This window comes from Herpailurus yagouaroundi, unplaced genomic scaffold (assembly GCF_014898765.1).
Source record: "Herpailurus yagouaroundi ecotype Mexico unplaced genomic scaffold, PumYag 250, whole genome shotgun sequence".
Lineage (NCBI taxonomy): Eukaryota > Metazoa > Chordata > Mammalia > Carnivora > Felidae > Herpailurus > Herpailurus yagouaroundi.
The window spans coordinates 23,478,247-23,501,025 of record NW_024412467.1 but is presented as its reverse complement, the minus strand read 5'-3'; the positions used below and the strand labels follow the sequence as shown (position 1 = coordinate 23,501,025).

Below are 22,779 nucleotides of genomic sequence, written 5' to 3'. Positions count from 1 at the left end.
GGGCACATAGAAGAATGTTCCTGCAAATCTACTGCCCTAGAGGGAACACTTGTTAAAATTTTGCACACAGGTACTTTTCCAGCTTGGAGTGACTGCCTGTTTGAGGAGAATTGCCCAGCACAGGGGAAGAAAGAAGGAGAAAATATGGATAGGAGGCAAGTCTCAAAAACCCAGTTTTGCTTAGTTGCAACATTGAATAAAGGACTCCAAATAGCCACAGGAGCAAGTCCTTATGTGGTTAAAGGCTCTGGCGTTTGCTTAAGAGCCTAATTTTCAGTCCACATTCTCTTACTCAGCACTTTTAATCAAAATAATCAGTCCAGTGTCTGAGGAGGAGCAGGGAATGAATAGGGCAGTGTAAGAATCCCTTGTTGCTAATGAAATATTTAAAAATCCAGGACAGGGATGGCCTGTACTATTTAAGACAGAGGAGACTCTTACCATGCCCCTCCATACCCTGTTTTTTTATTTGCAAGAGGAAAAAAATAGAATTTATGCACCTTAAAAAAATATGAAGTGAAAAATTATCCATTAGCACAGCAAAGACCTATTTCCAGGAAACAGGTTTTAAAAGAAAATTCTTGACGTCCTGAGGTTAAAACCAGGAGGTGTCATGACTTTGAAAGTGAACGATGAAAGAGCCACTGTGTCCAGGTGCAGTGCAGGCTTGCCTCGTTTCATCTGTTAAGGGAGGCTGGTTAAATCCCTGGTTGTGGTCCAAAAATATCCTGGCAGTTAGCATCTTACATTAAAATTTATAAACCACGAAAGACCTTTTCTTAAAGAAAAGTTAATTCAGACTGGATAGCCTGGAAAAAAAAAGCATTTAAAAGGGGTAGTCATCAGAAGTGGTTATATGGAAAACTAGAGGTAAGTAATGCTTTTTACTCCTCTAAAACATACTAAAAATATAGCAATAGTAATTTCAGAAGGAAGGGAAATGGCACCAAGTATAATTTCATTTCTAAGAAGTCCCAGGAATGAGCCCTGGAACTGCCAGAATTAACTTTTAGGGGTGACAAAATAATGGTAGGGATATTAGCAGGAAATCAGACTTGTCAAAAGGATGGAAACAGGCTACCCTCTGGTATCTCCACTCAAGCCAGCTAAGGGGTTCTACTCTAAGATCTTGGTTAGGCAGGTCTGGAAGGGCACTCAGCCTTTCCCCTCCAACTCTTTCTGCTATGCCTCCTTCTTTAATTCACCTTTATTGACCACCTCCTGTGTGCTGCCCTGCTCTATGTATGCTTGCTCATCCTACAGGTGCAAACTGAAAAGCACCACACGCTCAAAGAGACCTTCATGAATTACCTACATATTAGGTAAAATCCCCCATCTGTGCTTCTCTCCACCCTCAGCACTCTTTTTAATGGCCTGACTTCCCTGTGAGATTGTGGGAGTGGAGGGGAGACTTTCTTTTACTCACCACATAACTACACTCTCCATCACCCGCCCAACACCCACCCATTGGGGTGCCCAGTGAAGACTGGCAAAATGAATAAACTCCAGTTTCATAGGCCTATTTTATCTGTTTTCATTCCAAAAGGACTTGGAGATTCAGCTCCTGAGTTGGAGTTTTAAGGGGGATTGGTAAAGTAGAGAAAGTGACAGCAAGGGGAGGGTAATCATAACAATACATGGCCATGACATGGTCCCTTCTACGTGGTAGTGAGCTTGTCAACAGGGAATCTAACCCATGGCCTGTGGGTGACTCCATCTCTGCATAAACCCAAGTGAGGGGAGAGAAAGCCCTAAACAACAGCCCCCTGCAGGTTCATCCAGCAAGAGGTCAGCCTGGACCAGCCTGCTGGCTCCACTTGGAGAATTACAGTCCCCAACACCATGCATGAATTTCCCAATCTTGTTTTCTTCCTGATTCATATAATCAGACATTTCAACCCCAACTAAATGATCAGCTTCTACAGTAACAGTAACAACAACATTAACATTAGCTACCACTTAGTGAGTACTCACATATCAGGCATAGTGCTAAGTGTTTCATACACAGTCCCTACATATTCTGCATAGCAGCCAGCATGAGAGCAATATTATTAACCCCATATTTCAAATACCTACTCAGCAAGCTACAGGAATTGATAGAGGTCCAACAGCTAATCATGATGGGTACTGTAAATCCCATTTCTTTGGCCTCCTCTATAGATCCTAGCAGGTATCTGGGCACTTGGGAAGCATTTCATAAATCTTTTCCAGTTGGCCTGAGCAGAACGGTACATTTCCTTACATTTCTGGTGACAGTAGTTCCCACGTGGGCCCACACACAGCCAGAATCCGTCTGAGCTGGACTCTGGTCTTGACAGAGTTTATTGGACAGCTCCACAGTGACCCTAGGAATGCTGTTCTGTGCCAGGCCATGTGGAGTGAACCCTGAAGCTGCTGGAGCTTTGGGAAGAGGTGGAATCAACATTCTGGGAGGTGGGTGGAACCTTTACTATTAATGCCTTAAAACTGAAAATCTAGAGGGTTTTGCAGGAATGGCCAAAGGGACTGCACTGGTGCTTTATTTCTGCTGAGAGTGACCTCACACTGAAGAAGGTTTGAGCTTCACTCCACCTGACCTTGGCTGTTCCTCCCAAACATTCTTTCACATGCAACCTTCCTTGACCCTCTGTCCCCAACTGCTCTCTTGATCTATTTGTGGATATGTTTAGGGCTAATAACCCTGGGGTTGAATTTCATTCAGTGTCTCAAGTACATTCAAAGAAGGCTTGCTTTATTATAATTATTTAGACAGGGACAGGTCCCTCTACCAGCTTGCACATCATGCAAAACGATTCTCAATTCTTCTTTAAACCTTTTATTATATCTTTCTTCTTTTCACATTATTTTTAATCTGTTCATTTTATCCTGAATGAATCCTCTTTTGCTACCTTAACTACCTATTGCATCTTCTACCAAACTGTGAAGAAGCCAGACTTCTCTCTTCTCTCACTGGATATGAGAGAACCAAATTTTTATTTTTTTTTTATTTTTTTTTTTATTTTTTTTTCAACGTTTATTTATTTTTGGGACAGAGAGAGACAGAGCATGAACGGGGGAGGGGCAGAGAGAGAGGGAGACACAGAATCGGAAACAGGCTCCAGGCTCTGAGCCATCAGCCCAGAGCCTGACGCGGGGCTCGAACTCACGGACCGCGAGATCGTGACCTGGCTGAAGTCGGACGCTTAACCGACTGCGCCACCCAGGCGCCCCGAGAACCAAATTTTTAATCCTACAAAATATTTTTTAATCTTAGTCTTGATGTGACTAATATAAAGACATAAGAGTTATGGTGGAATGGTAATACATATGTAAATTATATATATATTTTCCATGAATTCATAATCCCCAGAGACCAAGATACCTGAGAGACTTAACAAGCAACAGAGGGGTCAAGAAACTCAATAATATCAGCTGACATTTATGTAACATTGATTCAGAGCAAAAATCAACTGTATGTATAATTTCCAGCTTATTCTATAGAAATGGAAACTCAGGTGGTCACAACACTAACTTAAGAGGTAGGCATGATGAATACTCAAGCTAGATATTTCTTTTTTTTTATTTCATCTTTAGATAGAGTGAGCATGAGTTGGGGGGAGGGGCAGAAGAAGAGAGAGAGAGAATCTTAAGCAGGCTCCACACTCAGCATGGAGCCCAATGCAGGGCTCAATCCCACAACCCTGGGATCATGACCAAAGCCAAAATCAAGAGTCAGATGCTCAACCCACTGAGCCACCCAGGCATCTCTAGATATTTCAAAGTTTAGTATCTTTTTATGGTCTAACCAACCCGCAGCAATGACACAACATCACCTTCTTTGTTGCCACTTGGCATTTCCTGATATAAACAAATTTAGGAATTGAAGAAGGGAAGTGAGCTGGATATTAATCAAATGGCTTCCCTAGAACAGTGCTAACCACACTTCTTACAAGAATCCCCTGGAGAGTTATTAGAAACACAGATTCCCAAGCTCCACTCATGGAGATTCTGGCCCAATAGTTTTAGGGGGGCTAGGCATCTGTCCATTCACCAAGAATCCTAGGTGATTCCCATCTTCCAAAGAGTTAGAGAAATGCTGCCTTCAAACAGTGGTTGTCATCCCAGACAAACAAATATCAGAGAGTTACATAACGTGCTCAGAGTCAAGGTCACTTATCTAACATGAATGGCAAAGCTCAGATGGACCGACAAACTCCAGATACCAATGACCTTTTCACTTGACCCTGAGAGCTTCTGAACCGTAAGCTATCCTAAAACTGGCAACAGCAGAAGGGGATGGATCCAGTCACTCCACACCACACGTGCTCATGGTTACGTGCTAGAAAGCACCTGCAGAAGTAACTCAGTTATCAGATAGATTCTCACGGATTAGTCCTTTACTCAGCACATATGTGGCTTTCAATTATACTGCCTGCTGCTTTGCCGACAAGAGCAGACTAAGGAATTTCCATGACGCAGAGTCTCATCAGAGGGCTACAACCTCTCAAATGGGCAAGGAACTTGATGTCCACACCCGTCTCTGAGAGGACCAATGTGACCTTCACAGGGAAGGCAGACCATGCCTGGCACTTCACATGCTCTCTCACCCAGCTAATCTCACTGGACAGAGTGCAAGTTTTGTGTTTTGTCTGCCTGGGAAATCAAATGGAAAGAACTATTATTAGACATATTTATTTTATCAAGGAAAATATGCTCTTAAGATGTTCAGGAAAGGATATTGCCTGGTTCCCAAGAAACAGCCGGAGAGACCCCTTGGAGGATACACACATATACACATGTGTCCTGAATAGATATGCATGTATGCATATGTAACATACATATCTGCTACCTAGGTAAACATATACTCATAAGTGCAATAGTAAATGTTTATTTCAGCAATTTTTTACAGTAAACTTTAATTAACCCTTCATTTTTCAATTGCAGGAGGTAACGAATATTCTAGTGCTTCTCAAACTTTGATGTGTATGTGCATGTGCATCCAGAGACCTTAGTAAAATGGAGATTCCTATTCAGTAGGTGCAAGTTGGCCCTAACAGTCTGCATCCTAACAAGTTCCCTGGAGATGCTGATGAGTCATGGATCACGTTTTAGGTAGTAAGATTCTGGTTTGTGGTGAATGACTATCTTCATCATACATAAAATAGCACAACTGTCAAAGGTTAGAATATATAAAATAAATGAAAACAATAAAAATAAAAACTATATTCACGGGCGCCTAGGTGGCTCAGTCGGTTAAGTCAGGTCATAATCTCACAGTTCGTGGGTTTGAGCCCTGAGTCCGGCTCTGTGCTGACAGTTCAGAGCATGGAGCCTGCTTTGGTTTCTGTGTCTCCCTCTCTCACTTCCCCTCCTCTATTCTTGCTCTGTCTGTCTCTGCCTCTCAAAAATAAATAAGCGTTAAAAAATATTTTTAATTTATCTTAAAAACTATATTCAAATTAACTTTTTTGGATAATTAATTCCAAAATGGGCTTCAGAATCTATGAAATGTCCCTTGGATATAATTATACACAATTTTCACCCAATTTTATTAGAGCAATTTCAGAGTACAAGTTGATAGACACTTTCAACTTGAGAGAAAGAGGTGGCAGATAGCCTTCTTCTCCAGAAGGAGGCAGCAAGCACCAGAACTCCTGGTATTCTCTTATCTCAGACATTCTGATCTGTGGGTAATGAAGAATGCTGCAGTACATCAGATCATGCTGACCTCTCAAAATTGGTTCTGCCAGTCTAGAAATGATTAAAATTCCATTCAAACACATCCTCTTAGATCTTTTTGAGAAAATGTCCAACACCAATATTATTCCAAATATTCTGCAATTTGGAGGTTGACTCTACTCATTACTTTGTTTAAATATTTGAAATAAGGATATTAATAATTATCTTCACTTCTAAGGCTTAAAATATGAAATTGTTCCTAAAATGTGTTGAGCACATTTTAGCACTAGAGCACAAATGAAAATGGACGTGCATCGCACAGTTGCTATGAAGGATACAAAGAAATCTAAGGAATGATCCCCACAGGCAAGGAGCCCCAGCTTTTTTACAAGCAGAGGCCCAACCTATGAAATAATTATTGCCAGAAAAGACACCAAAAATATCCACACAAATGGCACGGGTTGTGATGTAGTCAGTGCATACTTGGTGGGGGTGGGGAGGAAGTAAGATGTCAGATAAGAATCAATTGTGGGAGGATTTGAATCTAACCTTGAAGGACACGAAGGATTTCAAAAGGCATAGAAGAGAAAGAATGAGGCAAGGTGTGGTGAAAATAAAGAAGTGGGAACAGATATTAAATATGGAGGCCACATCTCTGTGCCAGGCACCAAACCATTTGCTAACAGATTAGCTAATTTAATCCTCCCAATTATTCTGCAAGGTTGGCATTCCGACCCATTTTGATGAACGAAGGACAGAGATTCAGGTTAAATAACTAAGGTCACACAGCTGGTAAGGGGTCCCTTAGGGATTTGAATCGGGGCCTATTTAATACCAGAGTCAATAATGAATCGTCTCTAAACCAGTATTCCCCAAGGTACATCTTAGGGCACCCTAAAACATGAACGTGAGTCAGGAAACAGAAGAGTTCAGTGGTCAGATCAGTTTTGAAAGCTCTTAGGATAAATTAGAATGCTAATGTTTCAGATATGACCTAACATTTATTGAATGCATCCCATGTGCCTGGTTAAAATGGTTTTGTTGTTTTAACAAGGGACTGCTCAGAGCCTTTAATACTGTAGGTGCATCCGAGAATTTCCAACATTATGTGTTGGGGAATAATACTAATAAGCCCACAGAAGATGATATGATCATGCAAACACAGTATTAAAATAGAATGATTGGAAATAGATTGATAGGCTTCAATTAGAAGTCATTACCTTCTGGTGCACAAGATTAAGAGTTAGATATTGTTCCTGGTGACTTTCCATTCTTCCCTTTATCCCCTTTAACCCCCCAATAACTTCACTGTAATATACAGCTCTGTTCGTAAACTGTGTGGCCTTCTGAGCTTGGGACCAGGGATGGTCTCAGGGTTGAAGACTGGACAGGTGGAGAATGCAGCTTGTCCTGTGGTATCGGACAGCTAGGTAAGACAGTTATTGTCACTCACCATTTGAAGTATCAAGAGACAAGGGTGCTGGACAGCACACCAGTAGAGTCTCTCCTGCCCCTTTTGTCATAGGGGTGATAGTACTTGTTGTAATTTGAGAGTTTGTAAATCTTTGTAAATTGTATCTGTGTCAGGCTTGACGGAGTCACACATTGCCTGTCTCCTGTGGCATACTGAGTAATGTGTCCAATCAAATAAATGGGCTCTGTCTTCTCTCATGTCCTAGTAAGCCCATGTTACTAAATCCTTCTGTATGTCAAATACAGTTGACCCTAGAACAATGTGGGGTTGGGGCTGCTGATGCCCTGACAACTGAAAATCCACATATAACTTTTAACTCTACAAAAAATTAACTACCAATAGACTACAGTTGACCAGAAGCCTTACCAATAATATAAACATCCAATTAACACATATTTTGTATATTATGTACTATATTCTTACAATAAAGTAAGCTAATTTAGTTTATGATTTTCCAACCTTACTATATGTTTGAGAATAATACTTCCAATGTATTCTCTCTCCCAGCTTCCACTGTGTTCATGAACCAACGCCTGACAATGGCTGACTGCAGCCACAAGACAGTTTCTTCTGATCATAGGATCAGAAGGATTAGCCTCAAGTGCTGTTAACGTCACTGCACTGCCGCAGTGACTTTTGCAACTTCTCTCCACTGGAGGCCACTGTTACATCACAGTTCCAGAAAAAAAGCTTGACTCATGCAAAAGAAAGTGGATCATTTTTTATCCATCAAGTCTGACTGTGTTTGCATAAATAGAACAAACAAGCAAAACAGTCATCAAATGTGAACTATATTTCAGATAATGTGAGGATAATACAAACTGCCCTTAGAAAATTCATCAGAGACCATTTGTTTTCAAATACTTCATGTTTAATTTTTTAAAAATTAATTCCAGTTAAATTTTCTACAAATATAATTTTCCTTTTCATATTATTGGGAAAGCTAACCCATCCACGGGATATCATGGTATATAGTTGCATAACTTTGGGCAAGTACCTGACGTCATTAAGCCTCAATTTACTTTTCTCTAAAACAGAGGTAACAATTATACTAAATCCATTGGACCATTGAGATTTAACTGAGATGCTCTATGACAAGTGCTTAACACAGTGCCTGGGACACAATAAACATAACATAAATGGTAGCACTCATTATTATTATCCATACAGCCAAACAGGGTAGTGCCTATAAGCCTTAAATGAGTCCTTATTTATTTGTAAACAGCTTAGAACAGGGTCTGGTACACATGTAAGGGCCACTTTCATACTTGTTAAATAAAATAAGTAAGTAAATAAATAGACCCAAGTTAAAGTATAAATCCTAAATTGGCAAATGCAAACACAGCCTTAAGAATGGAGAAACTAGGGGCGCCTGGGTGGCTTGGTCTGGTAAGCATCCGGTTTCAACTCAGGTCATGATTTTGCAGTGCATGAGTTCAAGCCCCATATCGGGCTCTGTGCTGACAGCTCAGAGCCTGGATCCTGCCTTGGATTCTGTGCCTCCCTCTATCTCTGCCTCTCCCCCACTCGCACTCTCTCAAAAATAAATGGACATTTTAAAATATTTTTAAAAAGAATGGAGAAACTTACCTATGTTATCATATTAATTCAACATACCTATTCTAGAAGGTTGGGAAGAAAGTAAGACCTAACACAGGTCACCATTCATGTTTAAATTTCCAAATAGCTGGAGATTTCCAAGTGGTCTAAGGAAGATCCTAATATCTCTAATATGTGGAGTTCAGACTGAACAGAAAAGAGCCCTTTGCAACCTAAATGCATATCTTATGAATGATCTTGTTTCATCAGTTTCTGCCTCTTTTTGATACCATCAACCATCAGTAAGTGAAACTATGTGTGTCTTTGAGTTTCAGGTATCTTCCCTCCAAACCAGAACCATATCCTGCAACGATTTGGGGACAGTCCCCACAGAATCAACAGGGTGTCTTCATGCAGTAGAAACTCAGCGATTCTTTTTTTTTTTTTTTAATTTTTTTTCACGTTTATTTATTTTTGAGACAGAGAGAGACAGAGCATGAATGGGCAAGGGGCAGAGAGAGAGAGGGAGACACAGAATCGGAAGCAGGCTCCAGGCTCTGAGCCATCAGCCCAGAGCCTGACGTGGGGCTCGAACTCATGGATCGTGAGATCGTGACCTGAGCTGAAGTCGGACACTTAACCAACTGAGCCACCCAGGCGCCCCTCAGCAATTCTTTATTGAGTAAAGTAAAACAGTATATACGCACGAAGATCTAAATGACTTTGATACAGGCTGATTAAATACATTTACATTCCTGTTTCATCAAGTACATTTTTAAGGAAGACTGGCTCTTTACAAAACAAAACAAAAAATTCAAGTGTCTGGTGGTGAAAAATGCTATGATTACTGGGACACTTTGGTGCCACTGCCTTATTTTGTGCTGAGGTGCTAGCAGTTTTACCCACCACAGCCTTTTCATCATCAGTGCAAATGTCAATGCAGTGAAAAAGGCACAAATATTCAAGTTATTATGAAAATAGTTTTGAACTTGCAGACCTCTGAAAGAGTCTTAGGGACCCTAGGGAGGCCCAGGAATTTCACTTTGAGAACTGCTGGCCTAGTGGATGATGTTCCAGTGAAAGACAGTGCCAAACAGTGTAGACTCATCATGTGTTCCCCTTGCCTGTTCCATCCCCTTGCTTCTCTTCCTTGGGCACCGTGGCTTCTAGGACCTTCCTTAGGGGAGAGGCTGGAATGGGGGGATGAGCACTTTCTGAAGCCACACCTGAGACACTTTCTAAAGCCCTCTCCAGAGAACTGAAGGGACTTGAGTGATTCAGGGACATGCAAAGGCCTCTGGCAGAGTCTAGGAGACTCAGAAACTCCAAATAAAATATTCAGCTCTTATTTCCTCCTCTCTTCTTGTGTCTAAGGGAGCTCAAAATCCCTTTCAGAATCTGGAACCATCCTGTAGACCAAATATATGCTAGAGACAAAGATATCCAACCCGGAAGTGGGCCCCAAGAATGACAGATGCTCTGGAATTGAGAAGACAGCAATTCTTGCCAGAAGTTGCTTATTATGGTCCACATATAAGAACTCTGCAGTTAAAAATTCCAGTGGTATACCTGCAGGCTGGCACTCCAAAAACAGCAGAGCAAAACTCAACTTAGAATTGAATGGCTGGATGTGGGAAATACTATTATAACACTTGTATATTGCACAGAAGGTAGAGTCATTTCTTTTTTTTTTTTTTTTTTTACATTTATTTATTTTTGAGAGACAGAGTGAGACAGAGCACGAGCAGAGGAGGGGCAGAGAGAGGAGACACAGAATCTGAAGTAGGCTCCAGGCTCTGAACAAGCAATCAGCACAAAGCCCGATGTGAGGCTTGAACTCACAAACCATGAGATCATGACCTGAGCCGAAGTCGGATGCTTAACTCACTGAGCCACCCAGGCACCCCAAAGTCATTTCTTAAGGACACAAGAAAAAAACACTTAGAAATTAACATCTTGTCTCTATAATTCATCTTGGTACTCACCCCTCACCCCAATTAGGTTCAGATAAGCCCTAAACCTTATATAAAGTGGAACAACAGGAAAAGTTTACAACCCTGTTCACTGCTTACACTTAGAATGCCCAATTCTAGAAGCTAGAGGTCTAGTAGACAAATCAGAGGTTGGGCTCACACACCACTCATTCTAGCTTGCTCACTGCCTTGTTTTAGAATTTCCTGACACCTGGCCACTGACAGGAGCATTAAACCTGCTCTGTCACAACCTGAATCCTCTTTATTATTATTATTATTATTATTATTATTATTATTTTCACATTTATTCCTTTTTGAGAGACAGAGCATGAGCAGGAGTGGGGCAGAGAGAGGGAGACACAGAATCCAAAGCAGGCTCCAGGCTCTGAGCTGTCAGTACAAAGCCCGGCATGGGGCTCAAACCCACGAACCCTGAAATCATGACCTGAGCCAAAGTCCAATGCTTGACTGAGCCACCCAGGTGCCCCACAACCTGAGTCTTCTAATTGGGCTCCTTGCTGCTCAGATTCCTGGCTCCTGAGCTGAAGCTTTGGGAGAATTGTTCATAGAGGGAGAGCCTGAGGCACTGGAAAATTAAGAAGCAGGATGCTCCTGCCTAGAAAGAGGTGGCGCCAAGACAAGATGCCAGCAGGCCTGGCTGATGGCCAGCCATCCTTCGAGGCAGGCCTGCAGGAGTCGACACGCTGCCTTGCTCTGGGCCGGCTGACCCGGGTAGCTGCTGTGCTGTGTCCACGTTGGAAATGGCCAAGAGGGAACCTTAGCAGCAACCATGCAAAGTGCTGCCCACCCTCTCTGAAAAAAAGCTGGCTCAAATAAAACAAAATGTGTAAAGAGCAGCATGGAAAACACAGTTGGAAGGTAATTCTGGTTTTAAGAAAGAATTGGCCCTCCACGTACTGAATCTTGGGCAAGTCCATTTTACCTCTCTTAGACTTTGAGTCCCCCTTTCAAAGAAGGATTTGGATGAGCTGACTGCCAAGATCCCTTAAGAACTATGTTTCTAGAGAGCAAACTGAGGGTTGTTGGGGGGTGGGAGGGAGGAGAGGGTGGGTGATGGGTATTGAGGAGGGCACCTTTTGGGATGAGCACTGGGTGTTGTATGGAAACCAATTTGACAATAAATTTCATATATAAATAAAAAAAATAAATAAACAAATGGATATAAATTAAAAAAAAAAAAAAAAAAAGAACTATGTTTCTAGGTCCCTAATCTTTGAGACACTGACTCCATACTAGAGCACAGGTCTTTAGTGTCCCATTCATTATGGAAATACCACAATAACCTGCACTCATTAGAACCCTCAAGTAGGCAGAGCCAGGATTGTGCTGGTATCCAAATGAGCACGAATCACGTCCACGCAATCAATGGACTAGCAAATCAGACACTTTTCCTGAAGTCAAAGTTGTAAGTGAGGTTGAAGCATTGTGTGGGATGTCCCCTGAGAACCAACAATCACCTACGTGCATGCAACTGAAAGTGCTAGGATTTTAGTCACCCCATGTGACAGCTCTTGACCAGTGGGGATGGCCCAGTGCATCAATGCTCCCCACGCCCCAGTCCTACCAGTGGGCAGCTCTGAGGTCATCCAGCCCGTCAGTGGTCAGCTTGTCAATGTGAACTTTTTAGGTCTTCTTTGCTTATCTATTTCACACTCTCCAGGCCCCTACACTTAGTTGCTGAAGTCAATTCCAAAAATAAACCATCTATCTACATGCTCTTGTCTTAGCTTTGCTTTCTGATGGGATCTCAAGACTGACAATGTGGAGAACATGGGTCCAAGCACAGAAAAAATGCTACATAAACTTTACCTATGACCAATTCTCTGTGTATCCACTATCTAGAGGAAAGACTTTGGATTTCTCTTCTCTCCATGCTGTCCACTCATTACCAGTTTCCCTGGTCTTTGTTATTGTTACTGCATGCTGGGGAGAAAATAAGAAATAGAGTAGAAAGTACAAAGTGGCACAGGGCAAAGATGTGGAAATAGCTTCTTGAGTCCAGGTGTCCAGAGACTGACTTGGGATCATGTCATTGCTAGGGATTTGGGGTGATTTAGGTTGTAAACTAACAAACCATTTTTTAAAGTTTATCTGTGTGCATTATTGTATATCTGAATATCTAAACCATAATTTCACTCTAAAATTTTTGCTAAACATTTTAAATGATTTGATATTGTGAACATATTAATTGATAGGGGTTAAAGTAGTATGCAGATATGGCAAAACCCATGAAGGTGTATGTGAAAAACTGAAGTCCTGGAAACACTAATAGATAAATATGCTTTTTACAGCTATAGTGTTTTAGATAAATGGATAAGGACATATTCTGATCAATTATATTTAGGAATTTCTCTATCAATATGTTACGCATTTTCTTACTTAGGAACACAGACTTGATTTGCAATATTTATATTTTTTACTATATTGCTATAACTTTTAGAGAAAATAAGATTTTTTTCTCATATTACACCAAATAACATAAAACTATCATAATTTTAATTATTCTGAGAACCTGAAATGACACAAACAATATGAATCATCTGTGTGTTTGGTCCAGGACACCCAGAATTTTACATGGGCAAGTATCTGTACCTAATGTGTTGGAAAAAAAAACTTTCAACTGTTTTATGTTCTGAATGGAGACAGAGTACATTAACATCACAAATAGGATTCTCTGATGCCCCTATAAAAGGCAGTTTCTAGAACTTCTGTGTTTGTAGAAATTTCTAAGACAATAGGTTGTCCACATTTCTAAATAACCATTAGCAATGCAAAAAAAAGTAAGAGGATATATTATAAAATCTGACTTAAAAGACATTTTCTTTACAGTTCAAAAGTTACAAAAACTTTGAAATACATACCCATATCACTCCCAATTAGCCCATATATCTTATTGACCTTGTCATTGGGAAATACTATGAGGGCTACTTTCTCAGAGCTTGGGTGAATAACTCATTCTTTTCCATATTGAAGATGAAAGCCCTCATGGTATTTCCCATAGGAATCTGTTAAGCAGCCAAAAATGAGTAATGTTTGGACAACAGTGACCAAGTCTGAAAACGCAAACCTAACAGTGCTATTAGGTCAGAACTAAAGAGACTTATAATGTTTTATGATGTCTTACTTTAAAAAAAAAAAAAGTCTATTCCTGTCTATCCATCTTTCTCCCATCTCTTTTACCTTGTCCTCAACTAAGATATATCAGATAATAAACTATTCCAAGGTTTGGCAATTCCTCTGAAAGTGAACTTAATGGTCCCCGAAATACTTACTGTGTCAGGGTCCCACGGAAAAAGGCTCAGGGCCATTATGAAAGCCTGACACCTGGTGCTCTGCATCCTCCAACCCCACAGGTTACTGAGTTGGTGGTTTCTTATTGAATAAATAAATATAAAGAAGGCATTTGCATACAGGTATACGGATATATTGCCCAACTCCCCTGGAGACATTTTTTTTTAACTATAAATCATGCGTTCGTAATGAGGGTGTAAAAATTGGTTGTTTAGGTAGGGTGAAAAAAAACCTTATTCTTTTTATGTATAAAACAGGTTGACCTATAATATGTAAACAGGTAACAGTGTACCTGTGTGGTTCAGATTTCATGGGAAGGGTTCCACCAGGGGGAGAAAAGTCTGAAATCTCTGCAAAAGGAGTAGATGGTAATGAAACAAAGCTGAGAGACGCCACTATAAGTCCCCTTCCTATGATTCAGGCTGGTTTCTACATTATCTTCCAAACTGTTTTACACTGAATTGAAAATAACGTATCTTATGCTAATTGACAGAAGAATTACATCCGTGGAAAAAGCTGTTTCCCCAGCTACAGATACCCTCTCTTGGGAAGTGCTAAAATCCTTAGAATCTGAATTATTTGTCTTCTTTCAGAATTGTACTGTTCTCCTGGCTGAATTCCATTCCTGGAATAGCTGCGGCATCACGTGAAAGGCATTATCGGGCAACAGTTCAAAAGAAAGAGCATATAGACTGTGCTAGCTAGCTCTCCCAGGGGAGGTGGTCACTCTTCAGATGCTGGTTTTGCCATAGACATGATGAGGGGGATGGACGTGTTGCTTTTGTGTTATTTTATTTTCGTTATTAAGTCATATAATAGTAGAGTAATGAAGAGATGTTGACATTATTCAGCTCTCAAAACAAAAATAGATCACCAACTTTCATATGGGCCAGGAATGGCTGCTTTGAGGTTCCCCGAAAGTTGGGGCAAGTGTTTGGAATGTTGAAATGTGCCACATGCCACTATTATTATCCCAACCCCTCCTAAGGCAGTAGTAGTCTCAGGCAAGGATTAAGACGGGACATGCATTCCGTCTCCTCTGGCAAGCACCACTCCCTGGTTGGAAATAGAACAGTAAATAGAACAGCAAAATGAATCTGTCGTAGTTAAAAGTGATGTTACTACCTGTGTGTCCTCAAGAGCAGGAGACTGTCTGTGACCTCCCCGTGTCATCATGGACCGGAACACACGCCAGAGTAGGGAAGATGAGATAAGGCACACACTACCTACAATCCAGATGTCTTTTCTTCTAAGGGCTAAGTCCATTCTCTGGGAGCAGCTATAGAAGTCACTTGGCTTATATGTTCCTTCCCTCCCCTGATCTAGCATAAGCACGTTTCCAAGCACATGCTTATTACATGCTCTGTTCTGAGGAGTAGGCGTTGCCGAATTGCAGAAGGTTCTTGCAGGGTCCTGCGATACGTGTTTCCAGTTACGTGATCAACAGATAATCTGCCTCTTTAAAAGGAAAAATATGATGACCTGTGTGACAGATCTGAAACAGGTGCAGGGGCAGAGAGAGACCCGCTGGTGACAGTTGACACCAACTCGAATTCTCTTGTCCCCAGTTCAAGGACGATTAGCACCACAGAAACTGGCATCTGCCTTGATGGCTGGGCTACTGCCAAGGAGCTTTCTCCTGCCCTTACGGGCGAGGAGCAAAGAGATGGGGGTGGGGAAATGCAACCTTAAAAATCACAAAACCTCCACCCTCAGCTATGTTATTTTGATATCTAAGTAATTCATTATGAACACTACTGATGGTACAATTTCACAGTGGTTAGTCAGGAAATGCCACCTGCTATTTAGCACACCAACTGCAATCAAAATAGGGAGATCCACACTTTGCTCCCACCCACTCTATCCCCTTCACATCCTGTCAATAAACATTTTATTTTGTTTGTTCTTTGGAGCATTTGCACCAGGCATTTAAACATTCTGCCTCTGCTAGGGTTATCCTTATTTTCTACCCCCACATCTTTGCCTTCCTCTCCTGGTTGGGACAAAGCCTTTCAGATGGAGGATTGGAACCAGGGTTATTCAGGAGGGTAGGGGCAAACCAAAGGACAAGGATGTGAGCATAGATAATCTTAGGCATAAAAAGTAGGTATGTGTACAATAAATAGGGGCAGGCAAAGGGAGACAGACAGAACCAAATGGAAGAGTGGAACTCTGCTTGGTGGGCCCTTTTGTCTTTTACTAAACAAATAAAGTCTGTGTGTGTGTGTGTGTGTGTGTGTGTGCACGCACGCGCGTGCACACACACACACTGAACAGTAAATTATATCTTAGGGAAATATAGCAGGGGCTATTTATATGGGTAACAGAGAACTCACAAAAGAAGAAAACTTGAATTTGATTACATATAATCAAATTATATGTAATCAAATTTGATTACAAATAATCAAATTACTAATAATACTAATTAGAGTTATGGGAGTCATTTATCATTCGTGAGTTCATGTTATATACACAATAGCTAGTAAGCTCATCACTCATTTTTTTGTTTTACTTAATTTCAACGCCGTATTATATAGGCTTAGAACAGACTTATTATGGCATATCTGCTAAAAGTTTTTAAAATTCAGGGGCGTCTGGGTAGCTCAGTTAGTTGAGCGTCCAAGTTAGCTCAGGTCATGATCTCACAGCTGGTGAGTTCGAGCCCCACGTCGGGTTCTGTGCTGACAGCTCAGAGCCTGGAGCCTGCTTCAGATTCTGTGTCTCCCTCTCTCTCTGCCCCTAACCCACTCACATTCTGTCTCTGTCTCTCTCAAAAATAAATAAACATTAAAAAAATTTTCAATAAACAAATAAAATTTTTTAAAATTCTACATTATCTAAGTGATTTTGAATACCCTCTAGAACATAATACAACAAGAAAAGTCATTAGAAAACAGAATAAGAAGGGAAGTAGAAAAATAAAGTGAACAAAACATAGTAGGAAAGTAGAAGATGTGGTACTTAACAACTTCAACAAAAAATAGAGGAAAAGAAAGAAAATAGTCAAAATTAGTCTAGTGGAGGAAAAATAAGTGAAATAGAAAAACCTGGTTAAGTGCAAGAAAAGAGAATGAACCTGAGCTTAACCAACCTAGACTAAGGAGTAAAGACTCTTCTAGAAAGAAATTGCATCTCAAGCCTTTAAAACAAAGCTCCCACTTCACTAGAGTATCTGAAATTCAGAGTGAATTCTTTTTAATGCACCACAGTGAAGTTTTCTACTATGATCAGCAATGCTAAGCTTCTCAAAAAGAGAAAGAATAAAAGAAAATAGGTCTTCTCCACTTATGGAAAATTACGACAGGTATTTTTTATATAGTCCCTGGAGAGAAAAGACTGCTATTGCAAAGATTTACTGAGGCTGCAGCAGAAGATGGAGACATGTCAATCTAGCTCTGTCTACATACCTGCAGACATCTGAGCTGCTCGAATGCCCTTCTCCACCCACCCACTGCCAAAACCTGCTCCTGGCCCTGGCACCCACTGACTGGGCAAGCCAGAGCCCTCCAACACTGCAGCCTTGGCAGCCACAGAAAGAAGAAGAGCTCTGTGTCTCCCATTTGTGTCCCATCCCTCCTCCACAAGGCAAGAGAGAGAGGCAGGCAAATTTATTGCTGACATCTCTGGGCTCTCAGCCATTTACAAAGAAGAAACTGAATGGGACATAGGGAGCAACCAGTCATTCCTTTCCACCTTCTGAACAGCATCCACTGCAGAAGCGAAACCAGGAGGCCCACATCACATGGGATATCAGAATAGGTGCGAAATATGTTGTTTTAGGGTTTCTGAAAAGCAACATTCTCAGTCTTGTCCTCAAAAATATCCTAAAATATTTAATTTTCAAATCATGTGATATCTAATATTCTGGAGCAGTTTATCATGAAAACAATTCTTCCTAACAATGTTTCTGTTCCAGCTTAGCACCATCTCACTCTTTAAAGATATTTCCTACCTGTAAAAATTATAGCACAGAACCCAGAGAAAAACAGTACTAGAAAAAATAATCAACTTCTTATAAATTATTACCAGTAGTTGGTTATTTCAAAGTTATCCAAGAAGATTGTTTTGTCTTCTCTGTCCTACCAGAGTTAATGAACATAAAAAAGAATGCTTCTGTTTAATTATTTGTGTTTTAACAGCCCTAAGGAGGAAGTTCTTCATATGCGGCTTCAATTTTGTCTGCGGAAATTTCTTTTTGGTGTATACTGAACAAGATATTAACTCATAGGGAAAGTGGAGTTCTCAGAAAACCTAAGCTTCAGCCCAACTCATTTCTTCTCTCTGGCACATTCTATCATTCCATATTCACTGACAATGAAAAGACTCATCTGCCCTGTATACCTAACAGCCCTATTCATTGTCCACGGCACAGTTAGAAATGTCCTTCCTACCCGAACAGTGCTTTTCAGAACAGTAGCTGAACAAAGAAGGATGTTTCCCAATCCTGCCTAATAAGAATCACCTGCTCTGGTTTTTAAAAATAATCATTCCTAGCCTTCAATCAGAATGCAGAATTCACCTCTATAGATCTGTTCATTCTACAGACATTTTGGGGACCTATTCTGTGCTAGTTACCAGGACAGTAACTAAGAGTCCAAGTATGAGTGATTCAAGGTCTTGACCTTGAAGAGTGGTGTCTAGAGAAAAGTGACAGACGTTCAGAACAATTGCATGTACTAGAATAAGACACAGACAACATGCTGAAAGGCCAATGCTGGGCCAGGAGCTGCACTTCCATGGACCCATGAGTGGCAATTACTGAGTCAAGGTAGAGAGCAGATTGTTGCTGGAATGCATTTCTAGAATGCTTACCATGGTGACAGATACTGTGCTACATGCTTTATATACATTATCACATGTAACTTCCTCAACAGACATCATCCCATTACTCTGATGAGGCAGCCTCTTCTTGATCACCAAAGATCAAGCAGCCCGAATCAGGCTCATAGCCTCATTGTGCACAAATGAGGACACAGGCATAACCTTCAGGGAAGGCTTGCTTGTCCCCATCTCTGACTGTCACTGTCAACAGCTATGTCACCTATACTGTGAGGAGCTCATGGTCTTAAGGAAATTAGAAACTTCTGCAGAGTGATTGTGCCCCTCATAATGCTTCTCTGAATTTCATGCCCAAAGCAATCCTTTTAAATGATCCTTTTCAAGAAAGATGTGTTTCCATAAGTTCAATTTCAAAATATCAAAGCCACTAACCACAACGAGGAGTATCCAGCTAGTAGAGATGCATATTCAAAGGCCTCTCAACTATTTACCAAACTCAGTCATATAATCTACAACACATTATCTTCAGTGAAACAAAATGAAAATTTCTTACCCATAAATGTTCGATAATTCTTCACACAAGTAACAAAAATAAAATTTGTTACTGATTCATAGAAGAATAGATAAAGTAGCACTGATACTTTTTACAAGACGAAATTAGCACGTAATTACCTCATTCTTTCCAGATCTTGAATCCTGTTCACTAGAACTTTCTTCCAGAAAACATTTCACTTTCTCAACCTTTTCCATGCAGTGGAAAAAGGCCATTTTCTCCAGTTTGTTACTGTTATAACATGTGTTGATTTCTTCCAGCCTCTTCACTTTTAACATCTTGGTGGTGAGACCGATTAAGTTACTGTCTGGAGTGTGGTTTTCATCTCCCTCTGTCTCTGATTTGTAAATTAAGACGCAATCATGAGCTTTGAGAGTGCCTTCCTCTTGACTGAAGAAAGAAAGAAAGAAAGAAAGAAAGAAAGAAAGAAAGAAAGAAAAGAAACAAAAGTTCTCATCAGTTATTCACATATTTGACTTTTGGGGAAAATGACCAGTGAGAATTTTGAAGTCCCTTCTATTTAAACTGGAGAGGAGATCAAAAATTAGGAAGAGAAATGCTAATGTTAATATCAAATTTCAAATGCTAGGACTTAGAAAGAAAAAAGGATTCTCCCCCACCTTTTCCTATAGAAGCAAACAGTAAGAAGCAAACTTCATTTTCACTGGGTGACTAAATATTTCCCTCATTGCATAAAATAAGATTTATGTCAAGTGACCAGGTTAAATATAGAATATAAAGTTTCACTGAGGTTAATTGGTATTGCAGCCCACCCCCTGAGAGGGAAGGGCTTCTTCCTGTAGGAGGATTCTCTCGTGTTCCTGGGAATTTTGTCCCCCTCTGGGGAGTGATCTCCACCAAATGAGCCATTTCCAGAGCTGTTCTCTGCCTACACCAGAAAAGTTTGGTGTTTATTTTTAAAAAGAAATTTCCTGGGGCACCTGGTTGGCTCAGTTGGTTAAGCGTTGAAGTCCAACTCTTGATTTCGGCTCAGGTCATGATCTCACAGTTCATGAGATGGAGCCCCCTCCTGGCATGGTGACAGCAAGGAGCCTGTTGGGATTCTCTTTCTCTCTCCCTCTCTCTCCGCTCCTCCCCCTGACCCTAAATAAATAAATAAATAAATAAATAAATAAATAAATAAACATTTAAAAAAAATAAATTTCCTTGCAGCCCTCTCACGCAGATAACATAGATAGATATCCAGATAGCTTTCTTTGCATTGTCATTAACTGCTAGTTATCAAGAAGTTCAAATCCTCGTGCTTTCCTTGAAATACTTTCATTACAAATTAAGTAGTTCACCTAGTACTGCTCTGATACTACAGATCTACACTTAGGTATGTGTCCACACACTTGATAGTGGGGGACTTGGGGAGAAAGATTGATTTGAATTTACCGCTGGTACCCCACTGCTGACTGCTGAGGCCCCCTGCTGGAGATGTTCTGAAAATTGCTTCCAGCTTTTGCTCCAATTAACATCATCTGCACTCATCTCCACAAGACTTCATTTTTTATTTTCTCAACTCATATAGTAAAACTCATACATACCTCGAGTTCCAAATTATTAAAAATAGATGCTCTACAAAATTCTACTTCACTACACAAACACCTTACTTCAAACATTAAAATGTGAATAGTATCAACCAGAGTTCAATACTACCTAGATCAATAGTAGCATTCCTTCAAATTGCCCTGAAACAAGTCATTAAAATAAGGATAAAGATACATAGTTATTTCTAAGGCAAACTATGACTTAAATATAATATATAATTGCAGATGGTACCCACATTGGATCAGGAAGCCACATAAAATTAACATATTAAAAAGAAAACAGGTCCAAGATATAATAATTTTGCAAAGAAATATTAAATGCTAAATACATGGAGTTTGGAAATATTAAATGCTAAATAACATACAACTTGTTATTTAAGGCAACATAGAAATAGAAGTAAGTGTGAGAGGTTACAACAATGTTTTAAAATAGAGTAATTACCATTTATAGGAGGACATCCTAGGGTTTGGACCACTTCAAGTGCAGAGTATGATTTCCAGCAGATAACGGGAAGTTTCTCAGAGTTCAGAAAGACTACAAAGTTCTCTGGTAAAGGTCTTTATTCTCAGTCAGTATAAGTCTTCTGAAAAGACAAGCATCCACTCTGAAAGGAAGTATCCTCTCTCTCAAATGCCACTTTGAGCCCCTGTTTAAACTAATATGGTCCTTGATCTCATGTTGCTCAGCTGTTGCCTTCTTAGTCAGATGGGGAAGAACATTAATTTTAGACACTAGGCTTTTCAAGGCCAATGGCTCCATTTCAGAGGTCAGGTAAGGAGAGGATGTACTGGGAACAGTGGATGAAATATCACCTTCAACTTTTCTTCTCATCAGTGTGGTAATATTCTCAGAATTACCAAGCTGCATTTGCCTTTGGCCCTGTTCTTCTGCCCCTTTTAGACGCATGATGATTTAAGTGCTCATTCCCAGCCAAGAAGATTCTGGGTGTGAGAATCCCACAGCCACCTTTGTTTGCCCATGTGACACTTTGAACATACACAACTAGAATATGAGAGATCTTTTGAAACCTTGACTGCTTAAAAAAACAAAGCTAGTAATACAGACAATCACACAATTCATCAAGACCTGGAAACTTTTCACCTCTTTGGAGGCTTAGCTGATCCCTCCACTCCTCACCCCAACACCAGCCTCTAGTGCTCTCTTACTTTTCCAAAAGAAAAAAAGTTATTATTCTTAATTCAGATCCATGTGTTCCATAATATAAAAATATATGTTTCCATTTTGAGTAGCATATAAAAATTATAGCAAAATCTTTATAAAGTAAAACTTAGGTGTTTTTCTAGGATTGGAGAACTATCCTTTAGGAGGAGTAACTAAGCAAAATTAGACATTTTTTAAAGATAGATTATTTAATAAGGTGGTTATGAAAAGACAACAGATTTGAGGTTATCAATTTTTCCCAGAATAAATTGTGAAAAAGTGATAAACTGATAAAATGACAAATCTCCTGCCAAAGAAAACAACACATGTGGCCTTCAGCTGATTTGACTGTAATTTTCACCTAGACCATCCAAACAACAGGATCAGATTTTCCATCCCCTCTGTTCCAGCAAACCAGCCACAGGCTCCAATGAACCAGAAAACAACAAAATCTTCACCTTTGCTTTTTTTTCTTAATAAGTTGTTTTATTTTAGAGTAGTTTTAGATCTACAGAAAAGGTGAAAAGTGAAAATATAGTACAGAAAGTTTCCTAATGCCCTGTACCCAATTTCCCCTATTTTTAACACCTACACTGGTCACAATTAATGAACTAATGCTGATATTAAACTCCACACTTCACTAAGAGTCTATGAGGGTTTGTATTTTTTTTTTTTTGTCCCTAATTTCGCTTTTCTGTGCAAGAATCTCATCCAGGATTTCAGATTCCATTTAGAACCACTAGAATTTGTGATGAATTGGGTCTGGGGTGTGAAAG

The 22,779-nt window shown here is 40.2% G+C and overlaps 1 protein-coding gene across 4 annotated transcripts in view; it reads right to left on the bottom strand.

Annotated features, from left to right (window-relative positions):
* Positions 1–21,437, bottom strand: part of MYLK4 (myosin light chain kinase family member 4) — an 87,048-nt gene extending 65,611 nt beyond the window's left edge. For 3 of the 4 annotated variants that reach the window (XM_040460454.1, XM_040460455.1, XM_040460457.1), the window contains exons 1-2: positions 21,284–21,437; positions 19,408–19,678 (exon numbers count right to left, since the gene is read on the bottom strand). In XM_040460454.1, coding sequence (XP_040316388.1) covers positions 19,408–19,678; positions 21,284–21,300 — 288 coding nt within the window. In that variant the 5' untranslated portion in view covers positions 21,301–21,437. Of the gene's footprint in view, positions 1–15,081; positions 15,242–19,407; positions 19,679–21,283 lie in introns of those variants that run through there. The other variant, XM_040460456.1, reaches the window with a different exon arrangement.
* Positions 21,438–22,779: the final 1,342 nt, after the last annotated feature.